Source organism: Chaetodon auriga, chromosome 14 (genome assembly GCF_051107435.1).
Source record: "Chaetodon auriga isolate fChaAug3 chromosome 14, fChaAug3.hap1, whole genome shotgun sequence".
In the NCBI taxonomy this organism is placed as follows: Eukaryota; Metazoa; Chordata; class Actinopteri; order Chaetodontiformes; family Chaetodontidae; genus Chaetodon; species Chaetodon auriga.
Genome location: NC_135087.1, coordinates 4,014,971 through 4,034,631, shown reverse-complemented (window position 1 = coordinate 4,034,631; position 19,661 = coordinate 4,014,971). Strand labels below are relative to the sequence as shown.

The 19,661-nt window shown below is 47.1% G+C and overlaps 1 protein-coding gene across 9 annotated transcripts in view; it reads left to right on the top strand.

Annotated features, from left to right (window-relative positions):
* Positions 1-19,661, top strand: part of dctn1b (dynactin 1b) — a 31,843-nt gene that overhangs the window by 10,107 nt on the left and 2,075 nt on the right. For 2 of the 9 annotated variants that reach the window (XM_076748552.1, XM_076748547.1), the window contains exons 4-29: positions 1,601-1,632; positions 2,826-2,846; positions 9,464-9,484; positions 10,729-10,905; positions 12,439-12,636; positions 13,492-13,696; positions 13,786-13,864; positions 13,953-14,112; positions 14,277-14,381; positions 14,769-14,960; positions 15,054-15,170; positions 15,363-15,515; positions 15,595-15,755; positions 15,940-16,108; positions 16,428-16,496; positions 16,738-16,950; positions 17,033-17,194; positions 17,310-17,441; positions 17,525-17,653; positions 17,749-17,891; positions 17,973-18,139; positions 18,368-18,379; positions 18,543-18,670; positions 18,821-19,007; positions 19,284-19,357; positions 19,497-19,586. In XM_076748552.1, coding sequence (XP_076604667.1) covers positions 1,601-1,632; positions 2,826-2,846; positions 9,464-9,484; positions 10,729-10,905; positions 12,439-12,636; positions 13,492-13,696; positions 13,786-13,864; positions 13,953-14,112; positions 14,277-14,381; positions 14,769-14,960; positions 15,054-15,170; positions 15,363-15,515; positions 15,595-15,755; positions 15,940-16,108; positions 16,428-16,496; positions 16,738-16,950; positions 17,033-17,194; positions 17,310-17,441; positions 17,525-17,653; positions 17,749-17,891; positions 17,973-18,139; positions 18,368-18,379; positions 18,543-18,670; positions 18,821-19,007; positions 19,284-19,357; positions 19,497-19,586 — 3,296 coding nt within the window. Of the gene's footprint in view, positions 1-1,600; positions 1,633-2,825; positions 2,847-7,145; positions 7,735-9,463; positions 9,485-10,728; positions 10,906-12,438; positions 12,637-13,491; positions 13,697-13,785; positions 13,865-13,952; positions 14,113-14,276; positions 14,382-14,768; positions 14,961-15,053; positions 15,171-15,362; positions 15,516-15,594; positions 15,756-15,939; positions 16,109-16,427; positions 16,497-16,737; positions 16,951-17,032; positions 17,195-17,309; positions 17,442-17,524; positions 17,654-17,748; positions 17,892-17,972; positions 18,140-18,367; positions 18,380-18,542; positions 18,671-18,820; positions 19,008-19,283; positions 19,358-19,496; positions 19,587-19,661 lie in introns of those variants that run through there. The other 7 variants (XM_076748548.1, XM_076748550.1, XM_076748549.1 and 4 more) reach the window with 7 other exon arrangements.

The following is a 19,661-nucleotide window of genomic DNA, read 5'->3' as shown; positions in this document are numbered from 1 at the left end:
CACTTCCTGCCATCTTTTTTCCAATAAACGGATCATTTTTCCATCTAAAGAGGTCATTTTTCTATCAGCCACGTCTGCAGCTGTGTATCACTGCATAAGTGCCCATAAGCAAGGCAGCCTAACCCCACCTGCTCACCCACTGTAAGCCGCTGAGGTTTAGAGTTTCTGCTAAAGGCCTGAAATATAAATGTCTCAGTAAATATCTCATTACAGGGTCACCGTCTGGTTTCATTTCAGTCATGAGTCAAGCAGAGTGCTGCACCGGCACTGCGAAGGTTTGGGGTTTGAATCCCTCTGTGTGCACATCAGGATGTGGACAAAGTCACGGTGATCATGAGAAATGAATTTAATAGCATCTGACAGACGACGAACAGCTACTGAGTCCATGATCGCTCCCATGAAATCAGTGTGGACGCTGATTAACGCTCGCACCGAACTATCGTCCTCTCTCTGCTTTTAACAGGAGAAATAAAAATTGCCCTCACTCTCCACATCTGGCCACCGGCACGTTTTATCCACTAGAGGATGGAGCTGCACTCTGTTTCCATGGCTACGCCTCACTGCTGCTACCTAAAATCGGGGGGTGGCGGCTGGTGCATTGTGCCGGCTTTGGTATTGTCTACTTCCTGGCGCAGAGAGAGGGAGTTGAAGTGGTGACACACTTGACTGAGCGATGTTGATTTTTCAGAAACAGGGAACAGAAACGAGGCTCTGCTGATTCAGGTGTGTTTACCTGATGATGAGACGCCTCCTCAGGTTAAAGCAGCAACGCAGAGGAGAGTTTTCACGACACAACAAGCTGCCCTGCACCAAAACTAAGATGTGACACAGAGCTGAATGTTGACGCTGAAGCTGATGCTCGTCTTTAACCCCTTTCAGACGACGAATGTGTGACGCTGCTGCCTTCGTCTTCAGTTAACGTGCTGGCGGTCGCACATGGATGACTTTAACGTTAACGTTCCCTTAATTCAGACATGACAGCTCATTGATGGAGAGAGCTGCAGTGCACCCAGTGAGTGAGATAATAATAGCAGAGATGGACCCTGTCTTCTGTTTCCTCACAGGCTAAAACTCATTTTTTAAAACTTCCCATCAGCTCACACGCCGCATGCAAAATGTTTGCTGGGTTTATTCACCTGCAGTCGGCGTGAATGACCATTGAAAATCTGTCCTCTGCTCCTGCTGCACCGCCCGGAGAAATACAGTTCTTATCGACTGATGTGAAATCTTGATTCAGGCTCTTTCAGCGTGTTTATTGAACAGGTTTTATCTGTGCACGATGAGACACCACAGATATCACATGATATCACATATTTACATGAAGCTGGTTTGACTTTTTACATGCTATAAATGCTAAAATGACCAAAATATCAGTACCATTACTTCTGGAGTCACATCTAAAGGTAGAAAGTGGACACAGATAAACTCATTTAGGTGTTTGTAGTCTTTCATTGCAGTTTTTCCACTGTGACTCAGTGTTGACTCTAATCTGTTTGCACACGGATCTTTGTGGGACTTTATACCTCGTAAAAGACACTGATGATGGTATGAAAGTGCGCCTCTCACTTCCTTTGTTTGTTTGTTTTGTTTATCTCTTCAGAGATCCTGGAGACGCCCAAGTCCACCAAACTGGTGAGTCCGATAACGCTGACTGTGACACAGAGTTCCCCTGCAGGAAATCAGGAGCAGATATGGAGGAGCTCACCTGGGCGTTTACACATGATCACACTGAGAGACTCACAAACTGATGCATACACACACACACACACACACACACACACACACACACACAGCTGCACAAACCCCACTTTATGATGCTTGGTGGCTCTTAAATGAGTATATGGACATTTATGTTTAGTGTTCTTACATTAGCATGTTGTAATTCAGTCTAAAGGAGAGTCACTGAAAATCTCTCAGTGCATTGATTGTACTGTAGTGACACACTGACAACATGCAACTCTGAAGTAGTAACGTACAGTACAAAGGACTAATCATATTCCTAAATATTCAAAATATTTATACGTGCCTGTTAAAGGATGGAGAAGAATCTGAGATCACATTCTGCTTTTTCTCCTTTTATAATTACACATTGTCTTCCTTCGTAATGAAAAACAGATTTCACACAGTTCATAAAGATTCAAAATAATCTTAAAGAATCCAAGTTTACCAAGTTTAACAGAATCAAATCAGATCTTCTTGAATCCAGAGCTGACGGTTGTTTTCCAGTGTGACCAGCAGAGGGCGGTGTTCACCTATAAATACACCAGCTGTGTGTGGAGCGGCATCAGACTGCGAAACAAACAGAGGAGCTGTCCTGAGATCAGTTTTAAATAACGTAGGAAGCTCTGATATGTTATTCCTCTGTTAGAACTAGAGTGTCATTAATTTGCCAGATGAGTCTGCATTTAGAAGCACTTTGAGCTGATGAAAGACGACATAAGTAACAGTTAAAAGTTAAATAAACACTCTTTAGTGATTAATATATCTTAATTATAAGAACTCCTATGTCACATTTTTTGTTATTTCTTCCTGTGATAAAAGTCAAAAATTGTCTAAATGAGGAGAAACGAATGTGTGAAACACTTGAATACGAATTTTAAATCAGATTTTTTTTATATGTGCTATATGAGAAAATGAGCTGAATGAAGAAATGTGTGTGTGTGAGGACGTGTGTCTGGTTGACATCTTTGAACCACCAATGAAGAGCACCGACTCACCGTAGCCCCGCCTCTTCCAGCATGCCTCTGACAAACTCTTGACCTTTGACCTCCACCCTCCCTCCTCTCCTTCCTCACTTCCTTCCCTTCTTTCCTTCGACCACGCAGCGAGGAGTGAAGCCCAAAAAGGTGCTGCATGTTTCTCTCACCTCGGTACAGTGGTAATGTGATGATGATGATGATGATGATTGTGGTAACCGTGGTGACCGTGGCTCTGAATGGCCTCGCCGCTGCATGGCAACAGGGCCCCATCCCTCATTTACCCATGATTCCTCTCAGCTCACCGCACCGCCATCTTTAGTCCTGACACAACCTGCTCTGTTTGTGTGCGAGTGAATGGAAGCCAGTGAGGAGAGCGAGAGGTGACGCCTGTGTCCGCCATCGTGTCACGCCCACTTCCTGTCACCTGACCTCACCTCGCTCTGTGCTCCGGTCTGTCTGCATCGGCCCGCTCTGCGTCTCTGTGTTTGTCTGCTTTCTGTGCATTTTGAAGCATGTCGAAGGGGAATCAGCCTGGCAGACGATTCTCTGGGTCACACTGACCCACGTTTGATGGTCGCTGGCAGGAAAACGACCAAATTCTGCAGCTATTTCTTATCAAAAGCTCAAGGAAAACTGTTGTTTTAGTGGTGTCTGTGAAGGCACGACGGGCTTCTGATGGGACATTTTTACTGGTTTTATGAATTTGCATTAAAAGGCTGTCAAAGTAAAGTGATGCACTGGTGTAACGTTGGTGAAGGACGCGTGGGACAGCAGCCTGGAGTGGAGCATTTAAGCATTTTAATCGTCACCAGTTTTGGTCTCGATTGATCCTTGAAGTCATTTATCAGCCAAAAATGCAAAACATTCCCCGTTTCCTGCCTCTCAAAATGTGAGATTTTCTCTGTTTATATCAATGTAAATTGAACATCTTTGGGTTTTGGACGATGGGTCAGACAAAACGAGTGGATTTTGAGGTGTTTATTTTTGCCTTTTTTCTTGTGACCTGCAGCTGGAGGTTATTCATTTTGGCAGAATCAGTGATGTTTGAGTCCAGAAAATGAGATGAGCCAGTTTGGTGTTTGTTTGAGTCCACTCGGCTCACATTACGTCAGAAGGTGGCTCAGAAATACACAGACATGATATGATATAATGGGCTGTGAGTGCTGTGCATGGCGGCGGTCCATCACGAGGTCCGAACTGACGGTCCCCTGCTCTTTAACAGTCCAGCTCGGCTGAGTCATACATGCAGCCGCTCGTCTGCTGCTCCAAAATGTCAGACGATGACGGAGGTGAAATCAGCCGTCTTCCTGCCTGCAGAGAACAGACCTGCACCGTATGGATTTCCTGTCAGCTCGGTTCTGCTTTATCGTGTCCTGCTCTGCGTCTCCTGCTCACACCAGGAGCTCAGATTAGTCTCAACTGGAGCCTTAAATATTCTGTTTCACTTTCCAGATATGATGCAGAGAAGACAGAAAAATACCCATGAAAATCATGAATTAATGAAGCATTATGTCTTCAGGCTGTCCGTCCTGTTCTCAGTATCTCAGGAACAACAACTTGGCTGGTTTGCAAGTAGTGTCTTCAGCCTTTCTTTCCGCCTGCATACCCACAGAAACATATAATATAATGCAGCCTTTATGATGCCTGAGAGGAGAGACTCAGGGCGAAAAACGGCTCCTGCAGACTTTAATCAAAGGTGACATTTTTATCAGCTCCGGTCTTCTCTCATCTGGATAATGGTGAACGGACAGTTAGAGGACGCCGTTGAGAGAGATTTGAAACTTTGGAAAATGGGACAGGCGGACAGAGAGGATGATGGGATTTCTAAAAAGTCCCATCAGCTGGTCAAAACCAGAGCGAACAGAGGAAGGTAGAAGAGAATTAAGCTGCAGATTCGTTTAGCTCTAAATACGATGACATGAAGACACTTTGAGTTGGACGCGTCCTCTTCAGCCTCAGTGGAGATTCCTCACATGCAGGAAACCAAAGTAACATCGCTCTAAAATAATAAACTGTGAGTTCTGTGCTTGTTCTGCCGTCATGTGAGATGAACCTCTCTGTCAAGTCAGCCGTACTCCAGGAAACTGTTTTGCTGAGGGCGGTACAGGCCGAGCGCGCTGGGCTCTGCTGTCTTAATGTAATTTCACCCCCTCTCTGTCCTGCTGGAGGCGGCGGTCCTCCCATGCCGGGAAAGCAGGAACCCGATACCGCCGTCCCATCGTCCTCTCTGCCTGCACGCCTCGCTCCCATCACTTCAGCCGGCCTCTCGGAGCAGCACTTAGTCTGTGTGGTGCAGAGAAAGTGAGGGATTGCACAGAAAGATGTTTAATATTTCAGCAGGACAGATTTCCCTCTGCTGCTCTGAAATGGATACGCACAAACAGTTTGTCTTTCTGCCCCGACAGCCCCGACTCTCAGCACTCACCTCTTTAACACTCACTGATGCTGATGTTAGGAAGAATCAGCCTCTGCATTCATCATCAGCTGAGCCTCATTTAGCTTCATCACATCAATCTCAAATTACACTGAAAATCTAAACCTGGTGCTTTTTCTGCCGTTTATCACGAGCTGCAGTGAAAGATCTTTTCTGTGCACACGAAAGGCTCATTTCTCAAAACAAATATGTCCAGATAATCCATCCACCTGATGAAGCCTGGTTGCTAAATGCTAGCGGCTAGCTGTCACCTAGCTAGCTGTCAAGTGTCTGTGCCCGTAATTATGCAGAACTTTAAGCCATAATGTAATTTAAGCATGTGTGTTATCAGTTGTCACGAACGGAGAAATTATCTATAGAGACCAGATAAATGTTTATTTCTGCTGTAGTTTGGCATTTTAATCTGGGGGTCTATGGGGATTGACTCGCTTTTGGAGCCTCTAGTGGCCGTTTGAGGAACTGCAGTTTGTGGCACTTCATTTTTCTTCCCTGGAGGTCGTCGCTTGATTAAACAGGATGATTTTTTTATCAGGATGGTCACAGTAAAAGGCCGTTTAAACACAGAACACAATGACACACAGGCTGGAAGTTATCGTGGCAAAGGAGAAAATTCTCACTAATATGGATTTCAACAAATTTGTCATCAGAGAAATAGACTCAGATCTTTTATTTAAACTCAGGGAAAGTGCTGCTTTTGTTTTGTTGTCGTGCCCACAGTGTCAAAGTATTTCAGGTTTAAAGCTCACATCTAATCAGAGTATCCCCCCTGAATTAATCCTCTTACATCCCTCTCTCTTCCTGCTGAGCTGCCGGTGCAGGGAAGGAGATTAGCGGAGCTGAGGAAGATGTTACGATAGCTACTCAAATGGCTCTTGGCTGTTAAGGAAGGAATTGACCTATTAAATCACTTTATGCACTAAAAACTCATTGTGCTATGATCAGTATTACCTCTGACGCTCAAGACTAACGTTTTGTTTGAGTCTTGTGGATTTTGATCCTGGATCTTTTAGCCCATTTTACAAGGACTTCCCATTGGGAGTGGACCATATGTCTGTTTACTGTGAGACAGCAGAAATTCACCCATCAGGCCTTGCTCTGTACTTCTTATATCTGCAGTCGCCTCGTTCCAGACCTTTGCGTTGCTGCCCACATTGTAGATTCTATTCAGGATAAAATAAGTGAATTTAACGGCACTTCGGTGTCATTATCAGGCCAGCACAGCGGTACTTAAATATCTCTGGTTGTATTAGGTCATTGTGGGTAATGTTGCATATCCACAAGCTTCACGGCAGTTTTGGATTTAAAGGGGGACGGCACCGATTCACGAGGAGGACTGTTCAGCTGTAGTCTGAGAATATATGAGATAATTTGTGGCATTTTTGCAGAAAGTGTCTTTGGCATGGAGATATGTGCTTCAACCAGCCACTGAGGGGCTAGCAAAAGAAGCTACCGAGTTGCATCGTGGGAAATGTAGAATTTTTGGGGGAGTGGAGGAGGGGGGTCTCGACCTGACTGGGTTCAGGATATCTCGGCCTCAATATTAGACTGAGGAGTGATGACGCTCCTTGATTCGGACGTTCCCATCGGGTTACGATGTCTGTAAGCTTAATATGTTGAATTTTCTGAGTGTTTATTATGTTTCAGCATGATGAAGAGATTTTATCCATATTGCTCACCCCAGTGTGTCGATTTCCAGCAAGTTTACTGTAAAATAACACAAAAATCTAAAAAGGTTTGTCAAATCCAGCTTAAATCTCTTTCATTTGTGATGCAGATCAGGTGTCACCCCCCCACCCCCCACCCTCTGTGTTTTTGTCTCATCTTAATGAGCCCATAGGAGGGCTCCGCGAGCGTTGCTAGGAGACGACAGGCTCGCATCAGCGTCGCTGCTCACTTTCCCCGCTCACCTCCGTCTCCAGCCCCGCCTCCTCCCTCTCACATCCTCTGTCTGCTCTGTCACTGCCTCACACACACACACACACACACACCGCCTCACCCACCCCTCCCTGTCTGTCTGTGGTAGAGGTGGTGATGAGTGGGTGAGCAGCAGCGAGCATGGGGAGGGAGGGAGGAGGGTGCACGGTGATGTAATGCAGGAGCAGGGCATTGGCTGGGCCGACAAATCACAATAAGCAGAGCGAGGAAAAAAGGGGGGAACTGAGACAGAGGGGAGGAGGGAGGAGAGGAAGGTTAGGGGAGGCGAGGCGTCTCCCGTGGACAGTAGCAGGTCGGAGGCTCGCGGCAGCAAGATGTCAGAGTCGTAATCGGAGCAGAAAGGGAAGGGAGGCACCGACTGAGGGCTCCGGCAAATGGATTATGAGAGGAGGACATAAAGGAGGACGATAGCAGGAGGAAGGGACGGACGGAGGCGGGGAGGGGGAGCCTGGGAAAAAAAAACCGCTGCGGCCATTTGCACTAGCGCTGCAGCTTCCCGGCCTGTGTGTTCGGCTTCAGCTGCCCGTCTGTCCTAAACCTGCTCTCTGTGGATCTCTGCCTGTTGTATCACCTTCCTCTGTGTGTGTGTGTGTGTCTGTGTGTGTCTGTGTGTCTGTGTCTTCTTCTCTTGCAAATATGATGAGGCAGACTCCTGCACCCCGCAAGGTACAGAACTCCGTCCGATCGTGTCTTTTAGGATGTTGTTTTTGTCACCATGCGTTTGTTTTGCTGGCAGAGCTGCTGGAAAGGTCACGCCTGGAAGTTCAGTCATTCCTCATTTCAGTTTGGTGGGAATGCCCTTTTTTTTTTTTTCCTTCCTCTTAATATTCCCAGTGTGGACGTAGAAGTGTACCTGCAGCTTGATCATGCTCTTTGTTGATCTTTTTGTCAGTTTATTTGTCCCTCAGTATTGATTTTTGCTAACTCATAGTGCCTTTTTTTTTGCAGAATCACTTAATGCCTTCACATGTGTGTGCAGTCGCCTTTTTTTTTTTTTTTTTTTCTTGTCCATCAGGGGAGAATCAGGTGGTTTCACTCTTGGTTGCAGATGTCGGAAACGGGCTGATGTGATTTCAGTACAGCCTGTTCTAGCACCTACAGCACGACACCGTGGCTTAAGAGGGCTGTCAGCTCTTATTTGGTACAGCTGTTAGCTTGGGCTAATTTCTGCTGAATGGTCCGGCTCTAATCCAATAATGAACGATAACTAGCCAAAGCGATGCCACGCCAAAGCTGAAACAGTCAGCGTGCAAAGGACAGGAGGAGGTAAAGCAGTGAAAGTGAAAGAGGAGGACTAGAGATCAAGGACAGGAGCGTCTGCACAGAGCTGGGTTAAACTGTGTGTTTTAATAACAATGTTGTGTAATCTGGCCCTAATCCTAAATAAACCAGACAATGTTCATCTGGTTCCAGTGAATAATTACAATGAACTGCTAATCTGCTAAGTCTTTAAATCAACAGTAATGATAATTTATTTATCATATATGAAGAACAAAGTGTCCAACAGTAAATGAATGATGGATAAATATTCACATTCTTCATCAGACTCATGTCTCTGCTTTTCCTTTAATTAGGACAAAATTACAGCAGTTCTTTCCAGGAAACTTTCCAGGAAATAATTCGGATATAAAGGAATATTTGTTAATAATAAAAAGAAAAACTGCCATTATTGATTAATTGATCAAAAGAAAATTAATCTGCAGCTTTTCTTGATATTTGATTAATTGTTTGTCTTTTTTCAAGCAAAAAGGTCTAAAATATTAAGTTTCCAGCTGCTAAAATGGGAGAATTTCCTGCTGAGTAAACTGAACGTCTTTGGAGAGGTCAAGTCTTGTGGACTTGTCTTCCGTCCCTAAACCCGTGCATGTTGAAGTTAATGTGAATTTGGAAATACGTTTCCCTGCTAATGCCGCCGGCTGTGCAGCGCGTCTGAAACATGCGATGCAGCAGCGTAACAAGCTGTTGTCCCAGCGCCGTCCACTGATCTGAGCCCAGATGAACCTCATCTGCTGCGTCCCCCGAGACACAATGCAGTCATTGAGGTCACGGCGGCCGTACCAGTCACGGCGGCCGTGTCGTTATGAGGTTTCTGGTCACGTGGGTGGAAGAGATGAGGCCCCGGAGAGCAGCTAGGACAAAGAGATGAGGAGGAGATCTGTGATGATGGATCCACTTTGGTGCTTTCTGGGTTTTTACCGTCAGTGTAAACGTTTGAGCTCAGATTCGAGTCAGAACTGTTTCATCCACTCATTTCATCCTTTTGTCTGATTTCCAGTTTCATATGAACTTTGCCTTGAATCACTAACCCTGGCTGTTTGTTTCCTTCTCCTCTCCTCCTCTGCTGCCCTTTGACCTTTCCCTGTGCTCCTCTTCCTCTCCTCCCTCTGCTCCTCAGACCACGGCCAGAAGGCCCAAGGTGAGCCCAGACTTCGACCTCCTCAGGGGCTTCTCGTTTCTGTCGGCTTGAATTATTTATGTGTGATCGTTGTTCCACTTCACGCAGCAGTTTGTGTGGATGTGTGTGTGTGTGTGTGTGTGTGTGTGTATGAAATCCATTTTAGCTTCATTAGAGGAAGGCAGCATTGGTTAATATTTGTATACTTAGTGTAACAAACACTCACACACGACTGTTTTTCTTCTTTTCGTCCATCTTGGACTTCTTCACATTGAGTATTTCAGCGTTCATGTGTTCAACATTTAGTTTTCTTCTCTCAGTTTTCCCTCTTTCCGTCGTTGCAGGTGCAGCTTCTGTTGCTTTTGCTCAGTTTTGTCCTTTTCGTTTCGGTTGTTTTGATTAGTTCCATGAAGTTTCAGCACATTAATCGCTTCGTTTGCTTTCTAATGTTGGTTTTATGTGATTTCATTTTGAGTATTTTTCTGTTGCAGTTTTGAATTTGTGTCTACATCAGATCCATCATGGAGGTCCGTCAGAGAATGGGCAAATACATGAGTAGAAAATTAGACATGACCTAAAAATAATGTTTGTTATGTGTGTGCGTTTAGTTCAGTTTGGTAATCATATAAGGAAAAGTGAATAATTTAACAGTGAAAATAACCTGAAAACAGCTGGTTAGCTCAGAAACTAGGAAAGAAAATATGTAAGATTGCATGCAGCAGCTAGCCTCTGCTAATGCTAATTTGTATAAATGTGTGTGTGTGTTTACATGGACATCAGTATTCTTTGTTATGTGTTGCGCATGTAAACGTCAAATCTGGATCTCAGTTTCTGATAACTTCCTGTTTGCAAACCATCATTGACTTGAGTTACTGGACCAGTAAAACAGAAGAATATGATGGTGAATAACAGAACGATGTTCGACATGCAGAAATGAAAGTGTGACATGTAGAAACTGAACAGTCTGTAGAGAAATGAGCGATTGGCTGTGATGCTGAGGAATGAAAACACACCTGTACAGGTGATCAGAAATACTGTTCTGATCATCAGGATGAAGATAAAAACGAGGTTTCTTATGTTCAGTGTAAACATCTTATCCTGAGGAAAGACAAAATACTGTGTGCTTGTAAACACACTCAGTGAGGGACCTCCATCATGGCCGCCATTTATACTCAGCGGGGTCTTTTCATTGTCTTTTTATCCAGATGTCTTATAGATCTATAGAAACGCCTTTTTCTCATTGTTTCCCTCCTTGGTTTCTTCAGCAGCCCAGCCGACCTGCCGGCGCCGGTGGGAAGGGGGCTGCGTCCGGCTCGGCGTCGGCCTCCGCTGGAGAGATGAGCAGCAGCGAGCCCAGCACGCCGGCCCAGACCCCTCTGGTCGCTCCGGTCATCCCCACCCTCCACTCCCCCGGAAACCCTCCGGCCCCCATCCCCAGCAAGGTCAGTATCAGCTGGAAACATCACACATCAGGGTGACTGCCAATGAATTAGGAACATATTATTATTATATTATTATTATTATTGGTTTTACACACAGGAACAGGATCAGAGACGTCTTAGGACTCAGTGTGTAAACCCTCGCAGCAGAAGTGTGAGACTTAAATCAGATGTGACGTTTTCTTTGCTATAGCTCCTATAAATATAATTTTTTTGAGACAGCTGTCAGTTTGTATTGATGCCTTTGGAAAAAAAAAAAAGCTGAAGTGAGCCAGAGGCCTTAACTGGTATCTAACAATACATCAGGCAACATAAAAAAACGTGTTGAAGCTGTACTTGAGAAATGCTGTTACATAAAAATAATGTGGTCCTGCAGGTCTTGAGAGTCACTTATATTCTGAATGCATTGAACCAAGTGTTAAATGGACTAAAATCATGTGGAGAATCTGGGATGTACAGCGGGGTGTCATCTGCATGGGAGTGAAAATGTATTTGTAGCGTTGCTGAATGCTAAAACTAAAGAAAGAGAAGTGGGCCCAGGATGGAGCTCTGAGGGACACCACACTCAACACCACTAAACTAATATTTCTATGAATAAATTCCATTTTAACTATCTAAAATGTTGCATATAACATGATCAGTATATAACAATCTCCTGCTTTTGTTGTGAAGTGATTGTGGTTAAGTGGAGATAAACAGAACGTGTCTGCATTTCAGCTGATGGCTTTTAGTCTGCTGCTTCTTAGAAAGGAACTGTCTTTGAACTCTCCTTCATCATGAACTGGGGACCAGTTGAGTTTTATTTATAGAGAGAAGCAACACGTATGTTGATGTGTATTGTCGGGAGTTGTCGCTTCAGTCAGCCGCCATCTGGTGTTTCATTTTAAGGCGGACGTGATCGGTCTGATTCATATTGTCTCCCCTCAGGACGACGTCACTATGGAGACACAGGTGCAGTCATGTGCTGTGATGTGCTGTTTTTGCTTTTGACACTGAAGTGTTGTTTTTCCTCACTAACATTTTAACAAGACGTGGAAAGTGTGACTTCCAGTCTTTAATTGGAGAGCGAGGTGGCTCGGCCTCTGCAGGATTTCTGCAGAAGTGTGCTGCAGATCTCCTGCTGTTAAGTGGTGTGTGATTATGTGTGTGTGTGTGGATACACACTGCTGTATGAGCACATATTGTGTGTCCTCCCGACAAGGCATGTGTGTATGTGCTGATGCTGACTTTCTCTTCTCCACAGGTGGAGTCACTGCATGGCAAGTGAAATTAAAGCTTCCTAACACGTAGAAAGATAGAAAAAAGGAGTGAAAGCTTTCTACCTGATCCTTTGCTTTTATTATTGACTGAGAAAAAAGCCTGAGGAATCATGAAAGTGATCCGATAAGAGAAACATTAAGGAGTGAAAAACTGAAGTCAGAGCAGGGATGAAGCCTCCTTGTGTGTCTTAGTGTTTTTAAACGCGTGATGATTTCAGCATCCTGCACCAACCTTTCGTTACCCTGCGTCCTCTTGACTTCTCCATCCTCCTTCCAGGAGGAGGAGGCGCTGCGCGGTCAGGTGAAGGACCTGGAGGAGAAGCTGGAGACGCTGAAGATGAAGCGTACGGAGGACAAGGCCAAGCTGAAGGAGCTGGAGAAGCACAAGATCCAGCTGGAGCAGCTGCAGGAGTGGAAGACCAAGATGCAGGAGCAGCAGGCCGAGCTGCAGAAACAACTGAAAGAGGCCAAGAGGGTAAGAAGCAACAGATGAAGGAGGGGACGAGGAGATGGACGGGTGGATGATCGAAGAAATACACGTTATTAGTGCACATCAGGGGGAGGTTTAGCACAGTTTAGTACAGTTTACAGTAAAAACTGAATAGTGAAGAATAAGATGAAGTGTTGAATATGATGCAGAGGGGACATAATCTCTCCAAACTCTGCTGAAAATAGTTTTTAAATGAAGCTGCTGATGGTTTTATATTGGAGCATCTGACACCTGAACTGTTCTGTTCTTTAAAGACGCTAAAAGCTTGATTTTCAGTCAGTTTCTTACCATGAACAATCAGATCAGAACAGTTTTGGTCGTTTCCAGTTTTTGTCTTTGCTTTTCCTGCTAATTTGAAGTTGGTGTGACTCAAAATGGGAAGTCCTGATGACTTAACCGTTTAACGGATAAAAAATACTGAAGGATGGGATTTATTTTTCCCAAAACTTTGATTCTTATTAATTTATACAGGACCATCAAATGTTATAGAGAAATACTTCAGACTAAAGTTTGCAGCAGCTTTATGTATAAAATTTGACAAGTGAAGAACAAAATTGAAGGTTTTGGGGCACAAATTAAAAACAATGTACAGTAGAGAAACCCATGTTTTTCTTCTCAGGGTGGAGGAGACGGTATTTGAACTAATATGAGCCAAACCCACACAAATGAGACTGTGGGAAGATATTAGCAGAATGGTGAACACACCCATTCAGCAGCAGCAGGAAACACAAACATAACACTGCCTGTAAAAGAAGAATTAAAGAAATAAAACACAAGTCTGGAAAAATATATTGAGAGAAAGACGGACTTAAGACACTGTGAGCTTTCCTCTGTGTGTAGGAGGCGAAGGAGGCCCTGGAGGCGAAGGAGCGCTATGTGGAGGAGATGTCGGACACGGCCGACGCCATCGAGATGGCCACGCTGGATAAGGAGATGGCTGAGGAGAGGGCCGAGTCTCTGCAGCTGGAGGTCGACTCCCTCAAGGAGAAAGTGGACGAGCTCACCATGGACCTGGAGATCCTCAAGCACGAGATTGAAGAGAAAGGTACGGCCACGACGCAGAGATCAGAGTTTTATCCTGAAATGAGGATTATTATTTCTACATGCTGATGCTGCTGATGCTGTTTCTCACAGGTTCAGACGGAGCTGCATCCAGTTATCACGTGAAGCAGCTGGAAGAGCAGAACGGCAGACTGAAGGAAGCTCTGGTCAGGTAGGTCTTCAGACAACAAACAGAGAGAAGGGCGGTTCAGAGAGAGAAGAGACTGATGTGTTTATGATGTGTTTTCTCTGTGCGTCAGGATGCGCGACCTGTCGGCGTCGGAGAAGCAGGAACACGTGAAGTTGCAGAAGCAGATGGAGAAGAAGAACGTGGAGCTGGACGCTCTGAGGAGCCAGAAAGAAAAGCTGCAGGAGGAGATGACCGTGGCAGAAAAGACCATCGACGAGCTGAAAGAACAGGTCGGTGTTTCGGCGTCCTCGTCCTGATTGGCTGAGCTGCTGCAGCAGAACGAAGAGTTTTTCTGGAAAACTTATTGTAACGTGAACTTTTAAAGCTGATGTTGACGAGGTGGTTGATGAGAAATGACTCTCTGGATTTCTGACGGAGACGGCCTTTGTTTCAGGTGGATGCAGCGCTGGGGGCGGAGGAGATGGTGGAGATGCTGACGGAGAGGAACCTGGACCTGGAGGAGAAAGTGAGGGAGCTGAGAGAGACGGTCACCGACCTGGTGAGTGGACACGGTCGAGCGCTTCCTGCTCGGCTCCTCTGGTGTTTTTCTGAGGTCTGCTGACTCATTTCATTATTGTTCTGTAGGTCATTAATATGCATGTGCTGCCCTCTGGTGTTTGTAATGTCTGCAGTCACTGTTGAGTTACTGTTTTAATCAGATTAGATTTAATTCACCTCCATCAGAACAAACAACCCTGTAGACGAAACCTCTTCGTCTCAGTATGTGCAGGATTTTTACGATAATGGCGGATTTTAAAAACATTCTGGAAGCTTAAGTAACAGTTAGTGGGACGTTTGACGGCATCATTAAGGTGCAGCTCATCAGGTGTGCATGTGTCACACAAGGGTTCCAGTGAGGGTCCGACCGTGTTTGTCTTCCCTCCAGGAAGCCATAAATGAGATGAACGACGAGCTGCAGGAGAACGCCAGAGAGACGGAGTTGGAGCTGAGGGAGATGTTGGATCTGGGAGCGGCGAGAGTCCGAGAGTCCGAGAAACGAGTTGAAGCTGCGCAGGAGACTGTGGCCGATTACCAGCAGACCATCAAGAAGTACCGCGAGCTCACGGCTCACCTGCAGGTGCAGACGGGTTTTCAGCTGTAGCACAGTTAGCGCGCAGCACGCTGCGTGATCACGTTTGAGTCTAAAGGTCCGTCCCGATTCTTCCTGCAGGAGGTGAACAGAGAGCTGACCAGCCAGCAGGAAGCCTCAGCAGAGCTGCAGCAGCAGCCGCCAGCAGAGATGTTTGATTTCAAGATTAAGTTCGCAGAGACGAAGGCCTACGCCAAGGTCAGAAAGCACGGCAGCTCTCTGAATAACGAGGAGTGTGATAACGTTAAATATGATTCAGTATCAGCCTCAGTGTCCTTTTCTCTCCTCTCTTTTTCTTTGAGTTTAGAGGTTGAAAAGTTAAAACTGCAGAAGTTTTAAGTAACTCCGAATGTCAGCTGTGTTTTATATATTGTGTATGTGTGTGTTCAGGCCATTGAGATGGAGCTGAGGAAGATGGAGGTGGGTCAGGCCAACAGACACGTTTCCCTCCTGACCTCCTTCATGCCCGAATCCTTCCTTCGTCACGGCGGAGACCACGACTGCATCCTGGTGCTGCTGCTCATCCCCAGGCTCATCTGCAAGGTTTGCTTTTTTTCACCACGTTTCCTCCGACAGACGAAGAAGAAACGCGAAGTTAAACCGTCTGTTTGTGCGCCCGCAGGCCGAGCTGATCAGCAAACAGGCCCAGGAGAAGTTTGACCTGAATGAGAACTGCGTGGAGCGAGCCGGGCTGAAGGGGGCCGTCGGGGAGCAGCTGAGCTTCGCCGGCGGTTTGGTTTACTCGCTCAGTCTGCTGCAGGCCACGCTGCACAAATACGAACAGTACGTTTCAGCACGGCGCCTGAGAGCAAGAGTGGACAGCAGGAGAGAGTCTGAGCGCCGAGAAATGACAAGAAAATCTGTGTTTAACATGCATAACATGGACGCCTGCATAATTGACTGTGTGTGTGTGTGTGTGTGTGTGTGTGTGTGTGTGTGTGTGTGTGTGCGTGCGTGCGTGCATCAGGGCTCTGGCTCAGTGCAGCGTGGAGGTCTATAAGAAGATCGGCTCTCTGTACCCGGAGATGAGCGTCCATGAACGCTCTCTGGACTTCCTCATCGACCTGCTGCACAAAGACCAGCTGGACGAGACGGTGAACGTGGAGCCGCTCACCAAGGCCATCAAATACTATCAGGTACGCACACACACACACACACGCAGAGTTACAGATTGTTATTTCAGTCAAATCTAATGAAGTAATACTTTTACATGAAGAGTACACAGTGAGTTTTGTTAAGGACCTGCACAGAGAACCTTTAAGTCACTACGATCTGAAGACTGAAACAGGAATATGGTGAATGTAACGTAGCATGTTTACCTCGTTTTTCAGCTGTATTACAAAGTACAGTGACAGTGATGTGCGTTACAGCGTCAGTGTTGAAAAGCTGTATGCAAACACAGGAAGTCCAGACACAAACCGTAACACTGCACGTGAATTTATGCTTCTCTCTCAGCACCTGTACAGCATCCACCTGGCAGACCACAATGAGGAGTGCACCATGCAGCTGGCCGATCACATCAGAGTGAGTACAGACATCACAGCAGGCTGTGAGGAATCTGTAGAGTTAACAGACAGTAGAACCACGTCCGACGATGAGGTCTCACACTGTTTCAGATGGCTCCAGGACTAGTGAAGAATTAGATTCTTTACATCACATTTCTTAGTTTCGACGTCGCTTCTTTGTCCACATTATGGCCGTGCATCTTGCTGCTTAAACAGAGGCTTCTTCACCAGCTGAGGTCACCTGTTGTGTCCATGCGCAGTTTACCCAGAGTGCCTTGGACTGCATGGCGGTGGAGGTCGGGCGACTGCGGGCGTTCCTGCACGCCGGTCAGGAGAAGGCCGACCTCGCCGTGCTGCTGAAGGACCTGGAGACGTCCTGCAGCGACATCCGGCAGTTCTGCAAGAAGATTCGCCGCAGGATGCCGGGAACCGACGCGCCGGGCATCCCAGCGGCCCTCAACTTTGGACAGCAGGTAACCGTGGCACAGTTCAGCAGCAGAGTCTGTACATTTGTCTCCGTCTGGTGGTTTAGTCTCGTTGACCTTTGGCCCGCAGGTGTCAGACACGCTCTCAGACTGCAGGAAACACCTGACCTGGGTGGTGGCGGTGCTGCAGGAAGTGGCCGCGGCTGGAGCTCAGATGATGTCGCCTCTTGGTGAACAGGAAGGGCTGTCCGCCGTCAAACTGGAGGACGTGGCGTTCAAGGCCGGAGAGCAGGTGCACGGTGATATCTGTGTTTGTCTGTGCTGGAAAGGGCACGAAAGAACGACTGAACTGAACCTTCAAGAGTCACAAGAGTTACCTGACAGCTGTGGTTATTGATCATTTTCAGATTTATGGAACCCAGGGCGCCAACCCCTACGAGTGTCTGCGCCAGTCCTGCAGTATCGTCATAGCAACCATGAACAAGATGGCCACCGCCATGCAGGAGGGAGAATATGACTCAGACAAGCCTCAAAACAAGGTAATTCAGCCGAGTCTCACGTGGGCGTGGTTTCTTTTCCGCTGCAGGGTTTGTTTGTGATTTGTCCTGTGTCGACCTATCAGAACCCTCCGCCTGTGGATGTGCGAGCGGCGGCTCTCCGAGCTGAAATCACCGATGCTGAAGGTCTCGGCATGAAGCTGGAGGACAGAGAGACGGTCATCAAGGAGCTGAAGAAGTCTCTCAAGATCAAGGTGGGTAGAGACGCCAGTCTGCTGAAACATGCAGCGAAGTCACTGAGCTGTGGGCTCCAGGAAGTCAAAAGCTTATTGGCTGAATGTGCTTTCAGGGGGAGGAGCTTAGCGAGGCCAACGTCCGTCTCAGTCTGCTGGAGAAGAAGCTGGACAGTTCGTCCAAAGACGCAGACGAGCGCGTTGAGAAGATTCAGACTCGGCTGGATGAGGCCCAGACGCTGCTGAAGAAGAAGGAGAAGTAAGAACGGCTGCACGCTCACATGTAAAGTCGTGTTCTGTGACAGACGTCTACAGCTGTGCCGCGTCCTCCTCTCCGCAGGGAGTTCGAGGAGACGATGGACGCCCTGCAGGCCGACATCGACCAGCTGGAGTCTGAGAAGGCCGAGCTGAAGCAGCGAATCAACAGCCAGTCCAAGATGACCATCGACGGGCTGAGAGGCAGCGGCCCGTCGGGCATCGCCTCCATCGTCACGGGGATGGCGGGAGGTGAGTGTCAGGAAAACGCCGCCGCCGTACGCTTACCGACAGGTGGCTGAACAAACGCTGAAGACGCCACAGGGCTGCTGATCAGTGCTGATCAGGAATGAACCCAAACCAGGACGAGCAGTTTCAAACACTTTATCATCATTTTAACTCCTTTAACAAGCTAAAAAGCTCCTCTTTGTCTTTGCTCTCCTCTCTTTGTGTGACTCTCTCTCTCTTCACCCTCTGCAGAGGAACAAAAAGGTATCCGCCTGCTTGAGTTTACATCCTGCATGTTAAAAAAGGAAAATGACACCATTTGACTGTGCATGGTTTGAATAGTGCGTGCATGTCTCATTCAGGGTATCTGCAGCATCAGTGTCTGCACTCACTCACTCATGACGCGTCCCCGCTGTCTCTCCTGCAGCCAACATGGTGTCCGGCGTCGGTTCAGGTTCGGGCGTCCAGGTGATCGACTCTCCTCTGCTGACTCAGCAGATCGAAGCTCAGAGACTCTGCATCAAACACCTGAAGAACGAGAACAACAGGCTGAAGGTACGAAGCGCCTCTCCGGCGCAACTGGCTGAAGCTGCAGCTTTTCTTTCACGTGCTGTTAAACATTTAGAATCTCACTCACGCGGTCGTCAGTCGCAGACGTTGTTCGGATCCGTTTTGCCGCCGCAGTGAATCGTTTTTCCCTCGCAGGCCGAGAAGATGCGCGCTCAGCTCGCCTCCCTGCCTCCTCTGCACGTCACCAAACTGCCCTCCAGAGACGGAGGCCGTCCTGAAGTGCTCTCCAGCGCCCTCTACCGCAAGACCGACCAGCTCCTGGAGACTCTGCTGCAAATGAGCGCCAACGTCAAGGTGGTGGACATCACGGGGAAATCTCCAGGTACGTGAGGCTGCTCCTGTCTTCAAACACAGCAGCAGCAGCAGCAGCAGAGAGGCCTCTGGGCTGTCTTTGCCCTGGGTTTTGTCTTTCAGGCCACACAGAGGTCACCCTGGCCTTCTGGTTTGTGTTTTTTGGGCCTGATCAGAGCCTCTGCAGACACCACTACAGTCAAAGAGCTTCTCTCCCTCCTCAACATGTTGGTCAATCAGTTCTTTACAGCTCTGTTACAAATTACTTCCTGCACGCTGAACATGTTTTTGTTCTTCTGTCCTGCAGTGACACCTAGTGCTCAGCTCCTGGAACAGACGGCTAGACTACAGTCGCTGAGTGACACTCTGGGCAGACTGAAGGTAACTGCTTCACGGCTGCATGCGACAAGGCTTCAAAACACAAGTGAACAAACAAACGTTCATTCACAGTAAAGAAGCTCACATGTTCTCACCTCACAGGCTCACTCAGTCAAACTCCACCTTTTTTTCCCCCCGTCAGGATGAAGTAGCGGAGCACGTCGTCAACCAGCAGCCTGGAGCTCGAGTCACCTCTGATTTTGCGACGTTCCCTTCGACCTCGTTTGTGAAGGTAAGAGCGGCGCTGCAGACAAGTGAAAAGGGTCTGTCAGGATTCAGTCTCGGGATGTGGACGAGGGGACTCATC